Here is a 19,717-nt window from a genome sequence, read left to right on the forward strand (position 1 = left end):
GAAGCACGGATCACGGGAGGGGGCCTGATCCTGACCGCCCCGGTTCTGCTGCGCTACCAGCAAATAATGCCGGCGGTGCACGCCGTCCAACCCGAGGGGACGCACCCCGAAGTTATTGCTGCTCAGTCGTGGAGAAGCAGCGACAGATGCTGAGCGCAAGCCCCTCTCACGTAGCGCGGGAGGCACACATGTACATAAGGCATACAAGTCCCTTCACATCGTGTCTTCAACCTTGCTGAGGGACCGGTGAGGAGGTGTCAGGCAAGGTCCTGGTGTTGAGGTGACGCACAGGGTGGGGCCGTGGATCCTGAGGGGCGCCGGGCGCGGGTGAGGCCTGGCACGGGTCCCCTGGGGGCTGCTGTCAGCTGCGGGCAGCGGGGCTGCGCCCAGGCCCCTCACCACGGCTCCCCCTGCGGCTTCCTGACGAGAACCGGGCGGCCTCAGGGGGCCGAGGGGCGCTGAGGGGGCCGAGGGGCGCTGAGGGGGCCGAGGGGTGCTGAGGGGGCCGAGGGGCGCTGAGGGGGCCGGGGCCGCGCCCGCTCCCGCCGGCAGGGGGCGGCGGCGGGCACGCGCGCCGAGGCGGCGTCGGGGCCGCGCGGAGGCGGCCTCGGGGGCGCGCAGGGGCGGGGCGGGAAAGTTGCGAGGCGCTGAGGAGAGCGGGCGGCGGCGGCGGGGCGGGAGCGGCGGCGGCACCATGGACGACCTGGGTGAGTCCCTGCGCGGCGCCCGGCGGCGTTTGGGCCGGGGGGAGCCCCCTCAGGGCACCCCAAGACCCTTCAGGGTCCCCTAAGGCCCCCCTCAGGGCCCCCGGTCCCGCTCGGAGCTCGGCTTCGCCCCGCTGTCCCCCGGCTCCCCCCCGCGGGATCCCCTCCGCGCTCTGGGGGCCCTGAGGGCGGCCGAGTTCCCCTGGTGCAGCCGCTGAGACCGGCCGAGCCCCGTTACCTGCGGCCCCCCCGCAGCGGGGAGCAGCCCTCCTGGCAGGATGCACCGCGGGAGGGTCGCTGCCCTTCCGCGGCAGCCGGAGCCCCGCGGGGTGCTGCTGGCGTAGAGCCGGGGCTCACACCCCCAGAAAAAGGGCCCCGAAGGGGGCTGGCGAGGAGACCAGGGCGGCCGGGAGGCCCTCAGCTGCCGAGCAGGAATTCCTCCTGGCGGGGCGAAACCTCAGCCCCAGCCCGGGCGCGCTGGCTGGCGGCACGGGCGTTGGGTGCCCGCCGTGCTCCCGCCAGCGTGCTTCAGCCAAGGCGGATCCGTTTGCCATTTCTGCCAGCCCTCAGCACGGTTATCTGGCGGATCCGTTTGCCATTTCTGCCAGCCCTCAGCACGGTTATCTCTTGGCGCTGCTCCCACGCCGTGTTCGGAGCGCGCCGAGGAATGCGTGGCCAGTCAGGACAGGACCCGCGCAGCCGGGGCTGCCTTGCCGTCGAGGTGAGCCCGCACGGAGCGTCGTGTCGGCACGGCTCGCGTCCCGCCAACGTGCTCCGACCGACCACCAGGGCTGTGCCCTGCCAGCTGCGATTGTTGCATTCCTTAAATTCACGGGAGCTGGGTGGCTTTCCAGTTGGCCGGACTGGCTGCTGCAGCTTCAGCACGTTTTTTTTCTTTGCTCTGTGGGAGGATTAGAAGTGAGCTGCAAAGAATAAATTGGAAAAGGTCTGATTTTTGGTGTTCCTCTGCGGTGTTGAGTGTTATTGCCGTCAAAAGTGAAAGTTTTAATCTGATTTTTGAAATAGAACTTCTCATCTCAGCAACTTTTTTTATCAAGTCATGGTCACACCAGGTCTTTCTCAATTTTTGTGCAGCCTTTCACATTGGACGAGATCTGACTATCTTAACAGTAATCAGTTGAGCAAGAAAAGTGGAACATTTCTTTCTGAGATAATTTCTTTGGTCTGCAGAACTCACCATAAAAGATCACGCCACCTATTTTCCCTTTGCCAATCGTTGTTAGTCCGCAAATCGCCCACTTGTTTTTCTAAAGGCGCTCACCTTGGGATGCGTAAGTAAGGCAGCAAGGCTGTGCTGATACAGCTCCTCTGAAACAAGTCACATTTTGAACCGAAGTGAGCGTTGTTTGTTTTCATCCCTCGTTATCTCTGGGTGGATTATCCGAGTTGTGGATTAACCATGCCATGGATCCAGACGGCTGTGCTGGCTCCGGCTGTAGCCAGGCTGGTCCTGCAGGGCTCAATGGTTCGGGCACGATGCCACGCACACGTAGATGTGCTGCTGCCAGGGCTGCTTTTGGCCCCGGAGTAGTTCAGCATTGAACCTGAGCGAATGTGCCTCGTGGGTTCGGAGCTGATGCTGTGTAAAACGAGCCGAGCTAAATACTCCTGCACCGTGCTTCTGACCCTGTGTGGTGCAGACACAACTGGAGGCTGACGGACGTGCTGGGCACGAGGGAGTGCCTCACGGGGCCTGTTACGCCTCTGTCCCTAACTCCCCAGACTTACAAACATGTTTTAGCTGTCCCTCTCCCTTCCAGAGGCTGGAGCTGATGGGGTGTTGATCAGCATGCGCTTTTGCGCTGCAAAATGGAGATGCAGAAGTATCTTGGTTTCATGCTGGGCAGGGTGGGTTTTCTCACCCTTGTGAGAAAGGGTTTGGGTTGCTTTGGGGATTCGTTTGGAGCTGAGAAAACTTTCTGGTTTTTGTTCCCCACCGCCAGCATTGGAGAAATGGCGTTAGGGTGCGCACTTCGTGCAGGGAGCTGCTCCAGAGCTCTGCCCCAGGGGAGCAGTTGGGGCACGGGGCGCTGGATGCTGGCTCCCGATGGAGCTGGGATGGCGCGCTGTAGGGATGGGGGGAGGAAGCCCTGCGTTCAGGCAGCCCACCAGGCCCGTCCAGATTGCCTTCCGTCGGTCTCGGAGGAAGCGCGCCGTGCGGATGTGCTTGGAGTTTGACAGGAAGCTTGCGGCATGAGTTTGTCGTTCTGCCGCGCTGGGAATTGGCGCCGAGCGTGGAGCCGAGTCGTGCAGAGCACACATCCTGGCTCGGGGGGCATCGCCCCTTCCCGGGCTTTCCCAGGGGGCGTTGTGTGGTCGCGGGCTGTAATTCCGGCAAGCTAGCGATCGAGCCTGTACGTCTGCCTCAGGCAGTTTGAATTAGCTGTTGAAGTCTTGGTTCTGTGGAGCTGCCTTGTCTGAGCAGTGTGCGAGCAGGCCGCGGGGTCTGCTGGCCGTGGGGGAAGACGTCGCCGTCCTGCAAAGCCTCCGGCCTGGGGAGAGAGGGAGGAGGGAGGCTTTGCAGTTGCTGTAGTCAGATACTGCTCGATTTTTGGCTTTGAATGTTTTCTTGCAGCTTCAAGGAGTTCTCTTTCAATAAAAACAAAAGACCTTCAGTGTTTTTCTTTAAAGCTCATTTTCCCTACTTGTTTTTAACTTTGTATATTTACTGCGGGGCCAGTATGGTTACTGTTTAGTTTTGTGGGGGCCAAAAGATTAATTTCACTTTTTGTACGTCGTCTTGATTTTCAAGAGCTAGCAAAAAGCTGTAGTGGTTTGGTTTCGAGGATGAGAAAGGATTTCACAGCTTCAGGAACTTTCATCTTTTATTTTTTTGGAAGAAGTTGTTTGCAAACACTACTGTGAAGTCTTTGTTTAGTGTTGGTTTATTTTCATTATTTCTTTATTTATTCAGAGCTTTGGTAACTCCAGACAGAAATGGTGTTGCTTTTAGCAGCTTTCTTTTGGTGGCTTTGAAATTCTTTCATGTCTACTGCTTGGTTGTTTATTTTTTTTGAGGAGCTCAGACTTCTTTTTTTTTTTTAACTGGAGTTTGCAATCAAGAACAAAACAGCATTCAGTAGAGCTCGTGAGAGGTGTTTTACAAAGAAGTTGTTTCTGCTGTTTAGCAAGAACGTATTTATGGCAGTGTTTTGGCTGTGCATGCAGAGCGGTCTGTGAGCTTCTTATTTTAGGTGTGCTTGCTCACTTGTAGAAGATTTGCCTGTCGGAGGATGTTTGTCTAGCGACGTGGCTTTAAGCATTCTGGGCACAAAGACTGAGCACTACAAGAGCTGTCACTTCGGAAGGTGTTCCCTCTGTTTCAGGAGCTGTCACCCGCCCTCTCTGCAGGGCTGAAGCCCCTCGAGACAGACCTGCCGCTGAGTTTTGGTGGCAGCGTGGGGGGTTTCCTGCCCGCCGTCTCTACCAGCACTCGGGGGTGGCTGCGCCCCGCGGTGCCATGCTCTCGGTGCCTCTTCTGGGGAGGAAACACCGGCAAAGCTGCCAGGTCCCTCGGCTTTCTCCTGGCTCAGGTTCCCGAGCTGTTCCTGCTGCTGGGCGAGAAGCCTGTAAACAGGACTAATGCTCTGCACAATGGGGTTCTGACTTGTTTCAGCTTCTTAGCTGCTCTGACCCCTCTTGAAACAGGGGCTTCATTGTCCCGAGCAACTCAGACAGGGAGTCCTCTGCCTCGAGCGGCGTGCGATGCAGAGAGAGGCTTCTTTTCTTGTTGCTCTATTTCCATGGAAAGTCTGGACTCCGCGCTGTCTTTAGCTCCTTTGTCTCTCGCTGGGAGAGGTCAACTTATCCCAAGTGTTCAGCTGCCCTCCTGGTTAAAACTGATCCTCTGACACCATCTCTACCAGCAGAGAAAGGAATGGGTAACCTCTTAGAAAACTCAATTCTGTCTCTCCTCTTTCCCGGGGAATCCGAGCACCTCGATTTCTCTGGACCCTTTTTTCCTCATCCCTTTTCCCTCGACCTGTATGGCGTGGAACATGCTGCGAAACTCCGCAGTGAGAGAGAGAGCTCTGAAGCCTGGCCGAGGAACGAGCAGGAACAGCGCGCTTCTGGTTGCGCGAGAGCAGTTTTTCTGATCCCCTGCAGCAGATATGTATAAATTCCGCGAAGCGAATCTGTGCAGCAGCTGTGGGGGAGCAGTAAGCAGTCCATGGCCACAGAACGAGTCTCTCTGACTCGGACTGCTGCCTTAGCTGCGACACCCGGGCTCTGCTGCGGCTTTGGAGGAGGCCAGGCCGGGTTCTGGATTCGGTGGTGGTGGGGAATGGCCGTGAGCGACTGGGATCTCGGGTCCCAGCTTCCTGCTCTGCGTCCCGGCCTGCGCCTCCCCGCCCTCGTCTGTGTCCCTCGTTGTGCGCTGCGGAAGCTGGTAATGAAGACGTTCTTCTGTTTCTGCTGCCTGAAAGTGAGACATTGTCTGTGGGAAGCTCCCACAGCGTACGGTGAGAAGATGGGGCTTAAGGAGTGAGTTTCTTGCTCGTTCCAGCCCGTCCTAACTCACTGAGGTTTAGTAACACCCCAGGAGTACAGGATGCCATGACTGCTGGGCTGTTACGTGTAAAAACGCTGAGCAGGGAACCGTGGGGACCTTTGGGCCCCGCTCTTGTTTTTCAGTGTTTGCAAAGTCTCGCTGCACATCTCCTTCGGTTTAGTTTCAGATGCAGAAGTCAGCCAAAAATGGTGATTCCTGCTTCCCCATCTCTTGCGTCCTTGCTGCTTACTCAGTGAGTAATCGGGCTGCAGAGCGAATCGGTTTGGATCGCGGGTGTGCTGGAAAAGCGGCCCCTTCGCCTGCCTGCTCACCCAGGCCGAGCAGACGATTTGCCACGGGGTCAGTAAGCTGCGCTATCACGTCCCGCGGCAAGATAAGTAGAGCCGGCGCCGCGTGGAAGCAAGGAGGGGCCCCGCTCCTTGCCTTTTGGGCTGAAACTAAACGGCTTGGGGACAGCGTGGAAGTTGTGATTTCAGACTGGGTTAGCCTGATCTAACTGCTGGCTGCAGCACTGCTTTTCCCCATCTCCCCTGGTTGTGTCAGCGTAACCACTGCACGCGTGGCTGGGTCAGCAAGCTGATTCCTCTGAAAATTCTTCTTTTAATTGGTTTCTTTTCAGCCAGATCCGCTCCTTGCCCTTTTTGGCCACGTGTTTGTACAAATCCTGGTCCTGACATAAGGGCGTGGGCAGGGGACTGGGGACTGGGTGAGGCCACCTCCTTGAGCCGCACTTGATGTTTAATCCAGCATAAAGTAACGATCGATTTACAGCTCCAGAAACTTGCCCCGACTGCGGGCGTATCGCTCCTCCGTCCGTGCAGCGGGGTAACAGCTCCCTACCTGCGAAGTGTGGTTAACGTTTGTGAAGATCGCCGTGTTTCTAAAATAGCTTCCAGCTGAGTATCTCAGAATAGTAACTCTTTGAAGCTTCTCCTGTTTCCCTTGCTGGAAAAGCATACAATGGCAAGTTTGGATTAGATTTATAAGTTTTTCTTCCCTTCTCAGCTCTGTTTATGTTCCCTCTCTGCCTTGCTGATTGCTCATCCTTTCTTCAGCCTCTGTTATGACAGGCTGTGTGAGCAGGGAGAAGAGATTTCCTTTCCCTTCCAAGTTCCCCACAGCAGTTCTGCTCGAGTCTTTCCCTTTACCACAAAATGTCGTGAAGTCATTCAAAGAATGTCGTGTGCTAAAGATATAGCATAAAAATAGGAGGTGGGTAATGACTGTGTCACATCACTTGTGCTTTTTTTTCCCCATTTATGTTCATTCTCACTGCAAATGGAACCAGAGCCACGCAAACCGGATGGCTGGGGACAGCCTCCCTTGATTGGCTCGTGCTAAAATCCCTGCTCTCTCCTCTGTGCTAGGGTTCTGGAGCACTCGGACACTTTGAAGTACGTTTTTAGATCTTCATAGAGCAAACAAAGTAGAAACAGCAACTGGAGTGAGAACAGCTTCGGTGGTTTTGATGTTTCAGTTAGAGGAGCTCGAGTCCCTGAGGTTACATGCTTGTACTGTTTAGGAATCTGGTAAGCTTTTTTTTCTGCTCATAGAAATGCAGCTTTTTCTTGGAGCAGCCAGTAATTATTCTGATTTTACATGGGAAATTTATCTAAGGATAAACTACAAGCTGAGGATCCCAGTGAACTTGTGGGAGGCCCCAGGAGGAGGCAGCCTGCGGCGTTAGTTCCCGACTCCTTTTCCCTGCGGCGGAGTGCCTCTGCGCTGTGAACAACTTTAGTTTGAGTTATTTAAATGAGGCTGGGGCAGTTGGAAGACTTCAAAAGCAGTTTGGCATGGCACTTTTCACCGCGTTCCTGTTGTGTGTGAGTTCAGTGTCGAAGGCTTTGCGGGGCACTGCTGAGCGTGTCTGGCAGCAGGCACTGGAGTGTAGCTGGAGTTCTTGTTCTTTTTACTGCTCATTGCAGTTGTTTAAACCTCTAACGTTTTGCAAATGATGTAAAGAACGTTGAAAAAAGTAAATGCCGCTCCAGGGAATGAACTTTCTGAATGACACTTTGCATGGGGAATTGTGCTTTAAATGGCTTAGCTATAAATCAAACTGTATGGGGTCTCCTGGAATAAAGCAATGCCGTGTTTTTGTCGCAAAACTGAGCTGGCAGGCAGAATTAGCCCGTGTCTGACTAGATCCCTGAAGGACCTTGCTTTATTTCCATCCTTGAAGAGCAAGGTGAGCAGAGAACTTCACCCCCTGCTTTTGGGAAGTTTGCGGTGGCTCGGGGACTGTGTTTTAGGTTGGGTTTTTCTAATAGCAGGAGAGGGCAAAGAAAGCTAGAAGTAGAAAAGGTCACGGGCAGGAGGGCTGTAAGTGATTTGCTGGTTTAGGGGGTTTAGTACTCCCTGTTCTGCCCTCTTTCATGGGTCTAAACAAGCTCGAGGCTTCTCGATTGAAAGATTTCTTTTTAGGTTGGAGCCACTAACTTGAACTGGATCATCAGAGAAGGGGGCCTGAGGCTAACTGCACATCCCCTGGCTTTACTGCCAGGGAATGCGGTTCTTGGTTGTCTCCAGCAAACGAACGCTTTGGAGCAGAGGGAGTGAGACGCCTGGGGAGAGCTCTGCCGGGCTGCAGCTCTGCCTCCTGCTCCTTTCACGTGGGAGACGTTTCTTGGGCCGCGTAGGTCTGGCTAGGCAGCGTGAGACACAGCTGGAACCATTCTGCCTGGCTGCGAGCAGCTCCGGCAGTGAGACAGGATCCCTGCAGAGAGCTGGAGCGCGGGGGGAGGGAGCGAAATGCCATTTCAGCCACGTCATGAAATCTCTTATCAGCGGCCAGCTCAGGGCTGCGGGTGGGTGAGCGGTGCTGGCCACAAGAAGCTGCCTCCGACTTCTGTGAAACGTGAGGAGCTCGGCGCTGTCAGGCAGGCCGGGCCGCGCGGAGCTTGGGATGAATTTGTCAGTCAGGTTCTCAGAACCCGAAACTTGGCGTGTTCAGGCCGCCCTGCTGGTGCTTACTCTGAGGTTTGCCGCTTGGCTGTCCTGAGCGGGTCCCTTGGGCAGTGCCTCACAAGCACAGCTGCTCTGGCATGCTGCTCCTGTGCTGCTTAATTGCTTAAATCTGGCGCCTCCAGCACCTTCTGCCTCGGGATCGTGCTTGGAAGCCGTGGCCATGTGAGTCAGACAAAAGCTGTTAGGTTACCCTTCGTTTTCCTCTAAGTTACGGCTCAACTTGCTGGATGCCAATCTCCCATCGGACACGAGGGAGCACACTACATGAACAGCTCACCGTGGCACTGCTTGTCGTGGGAAATGCAGCCCTGCTTGGGCCGGCTGGGGTCCCCCGATGGCATTGCCTGGCTCTGGGAAATGTCCTTTTTGGGGTGGCACAGCCGGCACGATGCGAGGCGCGGGGCGCTGCCCTCTGCGCACCGCTGTCGCTCGCCGCGACCCCATCCTCGCACCGCGGACTGGGGAGGAGGGCTGGAGAGAAGGGGCTGGGGAGGAAGCTTTATGTAATTCTTGGCTGGCTTCTGAGTAATTGTTTTAATGAAATGGAATGCGGTGTATTCAGCGCTGCTTGGCAGAAACAGCCTTTTTTTGTATTTGCTATTTTGGGGGGGAAGCAGTTGAAGTTAGTCTGTTTTCCAGCTGCTTTCAGCAGTTCAGCTTGGGTTTGCCACAGAGATGGGAGTAGAATATTGCTCTCAGCGAGGGGACAGTTGCCCTGGTGTGTGTGTGTGTCCTCGTGCGTGTGTAATTTAGTGTGTAAGTGACTGAGCCTGGTCCCTCTGTGCGGTGTGAACGCCGCTGTGGTTCTGAAGAGGGATCAGCTCAATTTCAAAGCGCCCAATAGTGACGTGTAGGTACCCGTGCTTACAAAATACATGTGCATCTAGGACCTTGGTAGGGAAATGAATCAAATTTCTACTGTGCCCTAGCTCAGGGTACGGCAGGAAGAATGTGATGAGTTGAGACAAGGAAGTCAACTTAATTTTCAGCGAGGCAGAAATGCAGGAGCTGGGAATCTTGACTTCTGTAAATGAGTGCAAAATACTTTCCCCAGTTCTCTCGGAACGGTTGGGTGACTTGTATCTTAGGATTAGCGGAGGGCCAATTAGGGATCACGCTGAAAACCCTTTTTCAGAAAGTAATTTGAAGAGGGATTCATTTCACGTACCTATGAAGGGAAGTTTATTCTCATGCTGCTTCTATTTCAGTATTGCTGGCATTTCCATTTTTGGTCAGCGCTGGAGATTGGTCTCTTTTACTCAACTTCTACCTCTCAAAATCTACTTTCTACTCTGCCTTTATCAGTTTTTTATTGCGGTTTTCTGTAGTCATGAGTTCTCTTGCGAGTAAAGCAGCCTTCCGTTGGTAGGATGAAGTGTTTCTTTGGCTAATAAATTCTGGGCAGAACACTGCGATGGAGAAGCTGTCGGGCGTTTGTTTGCTTTGTTAATACTGCTTCTGGTAAAAATAAATCCTTGTTATTTCTCTTGCAGGTGGCGAAACAAGCAAGATTCTAGTAACTGTTACTTCTGTCCTGATGGCAGAGGACAGGTGGAAGGATAGGTTGCCTATCTTCTCACAGCAGGAAGGGAGAGGGAACCTCAGACAGATTCTCTAGCTCTTCTCAGTTGACTGGTTAAAATATATTCTAGTTCTAAAAATGTTAGTTTTCTGTCTGGCTTTAACAATTTCTTTTCTTTCTGTGGCTCTTGGTCACGGCATTGTGAAACTCCTAAGCCACATTGCCCATGCTGAAAAAATGCAGAGCTGTGGAGCTGTCGAGCCATCGGCGAGCTCCATCACGTTGCCACCCACATCTTCTCCCAAAGTAACTGGGGGGCAGTTCCCACATTCATTTCTACAACACTGTCCTCCTTCCGTTCATTCCCAGAGGCTGCTGCTGAAATAAAAAAGAAGCTGTTTTAATTAGATTGTCAACCATGTGCTCGTGGCACCCTTGTACTCTGCGGTCTTTTCTAGGGGTTCTTTCAAAGATGTTGCTTGCCCACTCTGTAATTACTTGGATTATCTTGAGGTTTTAGGAGAATGCTCATTAGATTGAAAGCTTCATTCTAAAACTTTCTACCTATTATAGTTATAAGTGGTACTAAGATCAACATGACTGAAAAATGTTAAATATTTTGTTGTCATTTCCCCTTGCCCTGCTCTGTGAGTTTACATTGGGCTTTTGGCAGTGCTTTGTGTAAAGTCAGTTCCTGATGATGACTTACACTTTTTGGCTCACAAAGAGGTCGGCGTTGCTTCCAAGTCTGCTCCCACTCAGTTGCAGAGAGCCCTTACAGAAACGAAAACTTTTTTAAAAAGAGAGGTCCACCATTTTGAGAGCATTTTCTTGGTAACTGAATGTTTAAAAAGCCAGTTAAACCAGATGCCATATTTGACAAGAAACACCAATTTCTTAAGAAAAGGGGAGCATCTTCCCTCAGAATAGTTGGCAAGTCAAGCCAACAAGTCTTTTTAACTCGTCTTAATTTATGTCTCCATATACTAACCTTTTACTTGGCATCCTCAGTATCTGAGATTTGCTAGGACTTTATTTCTTCTTATAGGCATGGGCTTTTCCAACTTGACACAGGTTGTTTTTTAAGCGTAGATCTGCATCTGTTGGACTTTCTTTGCATTTATGTTCATGGGAGATACGCTTGTTACCTACTAAGGGAAAGTTGTTGGAGTGTATGCAAAAATATTCTCTGGAAGGACTAAGACCTGTCAAGCCTGCGTTATGGTCTCCCATTTCAGAGCCTTCAGGTTAGGCGTGTCTCAATGAGGCTGTACTAAACAGGGATAAGATTGCAGTGTCTCTTCTGTGTCCTCGTTCCGAACTGCTGGCCTCCTCCTTTTGGTAGCCGGGGGTTCTGTATTTCGTGGGCAGAATTTGTGCTTCTCGTGCTTGTAATTAATTCAGAACTTGTTCTTATATTTCTTTCCTTCATTTCATCATCTTTATGTGTGGCTCAAATTTTCTAATTGGCACTTTGCCTGGAAGAGTCTATATTCAGATCTGTTTATGCTGCTTGGATAGGGTTTCCACAGTTTAAAAGATGCTGTTTTTTTTTTTTTTTTTTCCTCCGTTAAGCTTCATGCCTGTTCTTGCATGACCATGCAAATCTTATCCTTCCCTTTATTGGTTATGGGGTCCACATGGTTTCCTGTTTCAGTTACTTAAAAAAAAAAAAGGGATAATTAAGTTAGAACGTGCAAGCTCTGACAGTATTTTGTCTCTGGCAGCGTCCAACACCATTACATATGCTGATGGATCTGGTCACAGTGATCTTTAGCTGAACGAGATGCTGGCTCTGAAGTGAGTCCTGCAGGCACTTGAGCCTGGCTCAGTGTAGTGGCCTAGTGCCCCTGGAGGGGGGTGGCCTTACCTCCCTCATTTTACGCCTTCCATCTCCTGCATCCTCTGGCTCTTTGGACATACCCCTTCCTTTTCGCTGACCCCTGTGCTTATCTTACTTTCTTAACTCAGAAGAAAGTCTTTTTTTTTTTTTTGGGGGGGGGGGGGGAGGTGTATATTCTGTTAAATTGGTTCCTGGAGGGGTCTTGTAAAAGCCAGAGCCAAGAGAGGTAAGTGGCAGCAGCACATGTCTGGAAGAGGGAGCAAAACCTCTCCATTTTTGGCAGTGGCGAGCTGTTAATTTGCCGTTCTGCATCCTGTGAAACTGTATCCTCAGCTCTGGTGCTCACTGTCCAGTGGAACTATTGTACTCTGTTCCCATGTAAGCCCTGATGTAACGTGTTTCTCTTCCCCAGATGAGTAGAATCAGCAGTTCCCAAGTTATGATCTGCGAGCGGTAAGTGCTCCACAGCTGTTGTAAGGTGTCCTTTTAAATGGTCAAATTTACAAATTTGTCATTTCCACCTGAGGGCCCTGAAGTGCAAGCAAATGAGGGTTGCTGTTGCCTGCAGATTTGGAAGTCACTGCCTTTTTCAAGCTCCTCTGATGTGCCAACGTATATGGCACGGGGCTAATGCTTAGAACCTGCCGAGAAGAGTTACCTGCTACCAGATGGGCACATATTGTCACTTCAGTGCTGCTTGTAACAATGCTGAGTTCAAGTCAGATGCGACTGCTTACAGGTATGCAAATCTCAACCGAACACAGTCCACCTGGGGCTTTTAAAAAACGCATTTAAATATGTCCACCCTCATTTCGGTGGGTGTGTGGGGAGTTGCTGGGAAGCGGCTGGGTGCCACACGCCTCTGCACTCGGTGGTTTCCTCCAGGTCCTGTAGTCTGGGGCCGAGCAGTGTCCAGCACATGACTGAAGGGAGTTTGTTTCCCTCTTGCCTGCTGTCTTTGCGCAGTTCTCCAGAAAGACCTGAGAACGGTTTGCCCAGTCTGGTTATACCCTTTCTGAAGGAGGAAAGGTTTTCTGCTGGCGGAGACATACACGTACTGCCAGGGAAGAAGAAGGATAGGTAGAGGGAACCTTTCCTTTCCCTACACAGGGAGGGCAAATTGACTTTTGCCAAGATATTCATGATATGGCATCCACCTGGTGTGTCTGGCTTGAAGAGAGCAGCTTGGCTGGGGGTGGCAGCACTGTAGGCTACGATAAATTTCCCAGTGCTCTGATGCTCTTACTGCCCACTGGGACTCGTTCCCACAAGCACTTGCCTGACTGAACAGCCACAGGACTAGAAGTCCCTGAGCTTCTCCTCCTTCCCTTTGCCAGAGCTGTACTTTAAAATCTGGTTTCCTGAGGTTTCTGTACCCATCCTTGGACTCCCTGCTCTCTTTAATGGAGGCCTCCCTTGTACTGGACTTGGTAGATGTTTGTAAAATGGCCGTGTGTGCTGCGCTTGACCTACTGATGCTTGTGGAGTAGCTGCCTGCTGATGTAGCAGGAAGGGTCTGGTTCCTCAGATAGCTGGCTTGGCTGAGCCCCTCTTCCTGTCGGAGTACAAGGGACTTGGTATTTTGATCAGCGGCTTGGCCCTGGGAAATTGTCCCTGAGGGGTCAGCTCAGTGGCTGCTTGTTTGGTTTTCATGAATATTTTTTTGTTTTGGCAGAGGAGAGCAGATCTTGTTGGATTTTTTTTTAACGTTGCTCCCTGTTTCTAGAAACTTTCTGAAGGAAACCAGCCGCGAATAAAAATTCTTAGGACATGTATGGGGAGGCTTTACTTGCCCTTTTTTGCATGCATCAGGGTAGACAGAGGGCTAAAGGTTAGTGCGCTGGCAGTTCATTTTTCTTATTTTTTTTTTTTCCCACCCGAGATTTTGGCTGCAACCCAGGCCGGGTCAGAACTGAACTGGTAGTACCTACTTACTTAGTCACTCGTGTGAGACACGTACACTCATTCCAGTCCCTTCCCACCGAAGGAGGGCAGGGTGCCACTTCGCTCTTGTTCAGCCCGAGCGGGGCCGTGTTGTAGCAGAGCTCACGTCCTTCAGCTCTGTCCGAGCCGGCTTGCCTCCCTCGCAGGGACAGCTAGGGCAGTACTGGCCGTGTGCTAATGCCTTTGTCTGGGGCTCGCTGGGAACGCCTGAGGATCTGTTTGCTCCCAGGCACAGATCAGAAATAGATCTTGCACAAGAAGAGCCACGCTAGGAGAGGACTGTCAGGCTGTACTTACCCTGCTTGGAGACCAAAGCTGTTTCCAATTTGGTACTTGAGAGATGGAGACTCTCTAATTTGTGCAGATCGTTACTTCTTTTAATTGTTCTTAGGGCTAACTATAACAACCTGTAGGAACACAGGTTTATTTGCTTCCGAAAGGAGAGGATTCTGACAAAAGGCTCGGTAGCAGGTGGGGCTCATCGCAGGCTGCGGAATCAGGCTGAGAAATTCCAACTTAAGTATTTTTAGTTCGGGCCTGAAGGGCAGCCTTGCTTTCTATTCTGATATAACACGGACTTGCCGTGTTATGTTGGGCTGTTAGCTGCTGCGTATCGCTTCTCCGTTTCTGCAGGGCAGATGACTTTCCTGCTGTCGAGGGGATTTGGGCGTTATGGTAAGGATCCTGCTTTGCTGAGCCCCGCCGGAATTCGGGTGCTGTGGCTGCAGGCTTTGTTGCTGGTAGTTGCTGCAGGTCACAGCCTGTTCTATCAGATGGAGGCACTCGGAGGAGGCTTAGGTTTAAGGTGTGGAGCTATCAACTGCTGCGACTGAGAAATGTGGCTGAAAATGGCCTCCAGGTCTGCCTTGAGCGCCTTAACTTGTGGGTAGGGCGATCGTCTGAGGGCTGTAGTGCTTCAGTCAGGAGCAGCTGAATCACTGGAGGTCACAAGCTCAAACGCTGAGTAAAATCTGGCTAAATCTCTGAAGTGTTTCACGTACTGCAGAAATCTCTTGTGCAATCTCCAGCTTCTCTGCTCAGTAAGCCAGAGCCTGGCTTTGTGCTCTGAGGCAGCGTGCAAGCGACGAGATTAGCTCTGCCTCCTGCTTTTGTGCGCTGGTCACAGGATGTGCCGGAGCTGTGACTCGCAAACTTTCCAAACTTTTCCTCAAGATTGTTCGTAGAGCAGTGGAAGAATTTTTTGACCGAGCTTGTCCATGTTTGGTAATCATTTCCTGTTGCTCGGGACTCGGTTTGAGAGTGCAGGGAATCGGGGAGGAACCACGCGAGGGACTATTTTCTCTTTTAGCTTCACCCAACTGGAGTTGTCTGCGAGCTGCTGTGCAGAGGCATCCAAGGCTTGTGTAGCTGGGGATCTGGCGTGCCCCGCAGCCTTTGGTAGCTGTGAAACTGAAAACATTCATCTGCCTAGTGGGTCGGAGCGGGAATTCAGTCCGAGGCACCAGGCCTTAACAGAGGGTGTTTTTTCCCGGGACGAGCTCGGTTTGCTGCTCAGGACTGTAAATTCAAACAGAGGGAGGTAAATATAAGATGGCTCCTTTCACTTCAAGTGTGGGGAAAACCACACTATTAAAAAGAGGATGCTGTATACGACAGGAAATAACTCTTCCCTCCCACCCTCCCCAGAAAGTTCTGGAAATGAGCAATAAATAGGAGGACACACCTTTGGGTGGGAGCAGCTCTGAAACCGGAGATGTCGCAGTGTTGCTGGTAGGCTCGAGCACTCTTCTCTGGAGGCAGTACGTGAGGAACACAGCGGGCAGCTCAGGCTGGGTTTGTATGGCCCTGTGTAGCTGTAGCTGGCCTTAAATCCTCCGAGCCAGTAAGAGCTTGTTGCTCCTGGTGTTTCTGTTGAGAGCTTCCTACTGAGGTAGCCCCAGCCACGGAGTGGACAGCTTGGGATAGTGTAAAGGATTTGGAAAGGCTTCCCTTTGGTGGCATTTTGACTGGAATAGGTTCTGTTCCAGGGACATCCAGGATTCACAAAGCCATATTTCCTTCTGGATGTTGGTCTGGTAACTTTCCTGAGCCTTCTTTTTCAGGAGCATCGACTACATCCCTTCGGTAAGGAGATACTTAAATCCCGAATCACTTCCAGAGGGAGGATGCTCAACAAACACATACTGAGGAATATTTCCCTCTGATCGTTGTGTGCCTTGTGAGGCTTGACTACTGTCAGCACACGTGTGATCTGCCTGGTTCCGCTGAAGTATAGCCTTAGCATTTTCAGGGGGTTAAAAAGTTTTAAGGGTAAGTCTCGTTTGTGTGAAGTGAAAACCTCCACAAAGTGTTCGCTAGTGACAGAGATGATGCGAGGCGCCCTCGTGAGCTGTTCTGAGATAGCAGAAAGGGTGTGGAGGTTTTTCTAGGGAAGCTGGAGGAAGGCAGAATGACTGTGCATTCCTCTGGTAGGTGGTGGTTCGCTTCCCTCAGCCCCAGCTGGGGTCTAATTGAGCGTTCGAGAGCTAAATGGAAAAATTCTGATCCTACAGGAAAATCTTTTGTGGTTCCTTCACACTGCTTGGACTTCAGGCGTTGTTTCATCCAGGAAGCCGTGCTGACTCAGATCTTCGAGGCAGTTGCAGCGTCTGCCTGTCAGCCTGCGTGCTGCGATGACGATCCCGTGCCCTGCGGGCCTGGTTAACAGCAGGTCACCTTCCTGCCATCACCTTCCTGCCAACTTGGGGAGCGAGCGGAGCCAGCGCTGGGAGGATTTCCCAGCCTGTCACATCAGCGATGGCAAGAGGTGGATGGGAGCTGCTCCCTCAAGGAAGCGGCTCTGGTTCCCTGGGACTTGCGGTGTCAGCGGCTCCCTGCAGCCTCTGCCCGTGCCCATGGAAGCCTCGCTGCTCGGTCACGCAGGAATTAGCTGCCCCTCGTGATGCTGGCAGCGCCACGCCGCCAGCCTGCTGACAACCGCCCCGTGGCTGAGGTTACGGGGCAGTTAGGCGTTTCAGTGAAATGTTCCTGTGAGTTGGAAAGGAAGTGGCGTGGCCGGTCCCCGGAAGGATCTCGCAGCGACCTTTCTGTTTTCCCAGCAAACGCACGGACAGCTCTCCTGCCTGCGCCCCTCAGAGGGATGCTGTGGAAGGTCGAAGCTCACTTACTGCCTTCTCTGAGCATTCCGAGTTGGCTTTTCATCAAAGTTTTATGGTATGGAGGAGTGCGTGTCAAAAGCCGCCCCTTAGGCTGGGCGGCCCATTTGAGGTGTGCAGCACAGCCCCGGTACCTGCACGGTGTTGGCAGCACTGCTGGTTGAACCGCACGGCCCTGGGGCTGCAAGGCAGGAATAAAATGTCAGCGTGGGCTCAGGGGAAAGTGGCTGGTGGTAGCGAGGGATGGCTTCAGAATTTAAGAGTGTTGGAGTTTGCCTGAATGTTCCCTTTTCAGGCTGTGGGTTTTGTGGTGTGCATCAGAGGCGCAGAACAATCATGGGAGTGGGACAGGAGGATGGGCGGCATCTTTCAGCTGATGGCAGGACGGGGCTGGATGTCACTTTGTGTCCTGGCCTGAGCTTTGGAGGTGAAGGTCCATGGTTTCCTGTCCCAGGCAGAAGTTTTAGTCTGTCAGTCTAGAGAAGGGCTGAACTCTGGCATTGCTCTCTTTAGGCAGCTCTTAGGAAGTGTTTTAAGTCGTAGAGTGGCCAGGGCTACGCTTCCAAGAAATGTAGCGAGTCTATCTAAAAAGAATAACTTTCTCAGAGTTACTAAGCTGGAATAATTTCGGAAGTGTCTTGCTTTCAGCACAGCGAGCTCCAGGAGCAGCGTGGGGCTGCGTGCTGGGGAAGTGGCGATGGCTGGGCCCTTCCCTCCGCCGGCAGCGTGTGCAGGCGGCAGCTCCGCAGAAACTGCAGCCGGAGCACTCGCAGGGTTCAAACCTCGTCCCTAAATGCGTGGCGAGCAGTAACAGATGCCCAGGTACCGAAATCCCCTTGAACCGGCCGTGCTTGCGTGCTCCTACCGCCCTGTGCTGGGGCAGTGAGGAGCAGTTAGCTGGCCACAAGCCCTGGAATAAAGTTTTCTGCTTGGGTCTCGGCGGTTGGGGCAGGAAGCCACAGTCATTGCTGCAGCTGACGGCGTAGACCACATCCCAGGGCAGTGTCTTGTCTGGCTTTAAATGTCTGCTGCTGGTGGTCGGAGCTGGCTGCTGCGCTGGGGCAAGCTACCTGCCCTGCCTGCCCCTGCTCGAGTCATGGGATGTGGAGGGCTTCGGGGCGGCTGTGCCACCAGGTGACGTCGAAAGCAGGGATCACGAGATGAGCTCTTGTGTAGGTTGTCCCTGCAGCCTGGCGGAGCTGGGCACGACAGCTAGGTGGATGCCTTGTTTTGTCCACAATTTGGGAAGCCAGGGCTCCAAGCGCATAGCTTTGCGTGCTCTGAGAGGGTGGTGGTAGTTTCAGAGAACAGAGGAGCTTTGGGGGTTTTGGTGCCTATTGTCTCCTGCCAGAGCTGGCCACGCTGTGTGTCAGTACTAGTCCCGGCATTCCTCTTTGGGAGCAACACACCTGGGACCCGAGGCACGGCTTCCACTGCTCCCTTGATGAGGAGAGTGCAAGGCTTCGAGTGAACCTCCGTCACTGGCACGCATTCAGACAGGGCTGAGTGGGTTTTTTTTTGACCGTGTCACTGTAACTGCCTGTGGGCAGGTCCACACAGCGTGAAGTAAAAATGCCACTGGCTGCTCTGCGCTGGCAAACGGTCTGGCAAATGACTTAGCTTTGTCTTGAATTGTTCTGCCCTACCCAACAATATGTCCCTGTGCCACCAGAGAGCTGTTACGCGTCCTGTGTTCCAACCACCTTCTCAGTGTTCCGCCTAGATTTTGGAAAGCTTTTAAATGTCTCCTTGTCAAAATGTTTTCGAGAGGAAGCCAGCCTGTTCTACACGCATCCTATTTATGTAAGCTAGTGAATTCTGGGATTTTAAGAGCATCTATCGACGCTTCCAGATTTTCAGGTCTGACTCTGAATGTAGTCTTGGATTTTATTGCTTTTGTAGTTCCTGATCTTTTTGGCATTTTAAAACATTGGCTAGGATATAATGCTGTAAGAACCTGTTAGTACGTTTCTTATACCTGGAAGCTAAAGCCTGCATTCGCCTGTTCATGGATTTCCTATTTCTGTTAATTCTGTTTCGTTGCTTTCTGGGGCTCCCCCCCCTTCCAGGCTTGAGCTCAAAGGCAGTGAGAAGTCCTGCAGCAAGGCTCCAGCAAGTCTTCGGGATGCAGCTCTTTGAGCACTGCAAATGTTTCTTCTGAAAGGCTGCTTAATAGGATAAATATACCCAAGCTCCCCATTCCTCTGCAGTTACTCACAATGTAAAACTGGCTTGCCAAGGGTTGGGTTACCGCCCTGAGCTGTCTCCCTGCATGCGAGCTGGGGGAGAGAAGACTCATTTGAGCCTAATGAGATTTTAAAAGTTTGCATTCAAGGATTTTGTGAGGAGCCTGCTGAGTGAGTTTGAGAGCTCAGGGCTCGGTTCTGAGCGTGCAGCTCCCCCCCTTCTTTTAGGGCAGCAGCAGCAATCAGAGATCTGGAGTCAGCATCTTAGAGCTGTTAAGAAAAAGCGGCTGGAGGACGGCATGTCATTCTGCAAATGAGGGGTCTGCAGTGTGTCCTGTGCCAAGTGAGACTCGGTTATCACCTCATTTAGACCGGTCCTTGCAGCTCTTTTGCTTTCTATTTGCCAGCTCACTGGCAAACCCGCTGCTGCCTAAGGCAGGAGAGCCTGGAGCGGCTCTGGTTATTTGGATACGCAGGGGCGTGGAGAAGAGCAGGAGAGATGCAGACACCTGTCCCTGCGGCTGCACAGAGGAAGTACTGCACTTTGTGCTCAGGCATCTCACCCGGTGCCCGTGCCCGGGCTGTCGGGGTGCCCTGACAGCGTGGCGGAGCTGCGAGGGGAGGCGGCGCGCCGTGGCTGGACGCTGAAGGCATGTGCTCTGTGCGGTGGCTGCTGGAGCCGGGATCCTGCAGCCACCGCTCGCTTTCCAGATGTCCCGCACGAGAAGCGGAGCCCCAGGCAGCGTGCGGTTTGGGTGTGCAGATGTGGCTTTCAGCTGCTGAGAACAAACGGCTGATATCTGCGGCATTTGAGGTATCCTGCCTCAGCCATGCTTCCATTTCCTTCCCAGCAGATGAGCTCTAGAAGAAAATGTGACCGCCACCCTTTTGATCTGCT

General features: G+C 52.6%; 1 protein-coding gene across 3 annotated transcripts in view; it reads left to right on the forward strand.

Annotated features, from left to right (window-relative positions):
- Positions 1 to 578: 578 nt before the first annotated feature.
- The window catches only part of PXN (paxillin), a 43,680-nt gene continuing 24,541 nt past the window's right edge, over positions 579 to 19,717 (forward strand). The window contains exon 1 of one of the 3 annotated variants that reach the window (XM_080559142.1): positions 579 to 707. In XM_080559142.1, the coding sequence (XP_080415268.1) occupies positions 695 to 707 (13 nt within the window). In that variant the 5' untranslated portion in view covers positions 579 to 694. Of the gene's footprint in view, positions 708 to 5,931; positions 6,768 to 11,785; positions 12,313 to 19,717 lie in introns of those variants that run through there. The other 2 variants (XM_080559143.1, XM_080559141.1) reach the window with 2 other exon arrangements.

The sequence above is a fragment of the Anser brachyrhynchus genome (genome assembly GCF_964034855.1).
Source record: "Anser brachyrhynchus genome assembly, chromosome: 17".
In the NCBI taxonomy this organism is placed as follows: Eukaryota; Metazoa; Chordata; class Aves; order Anseriformes; family Anatidae; genus Anser; species Anser brachyrhynchus.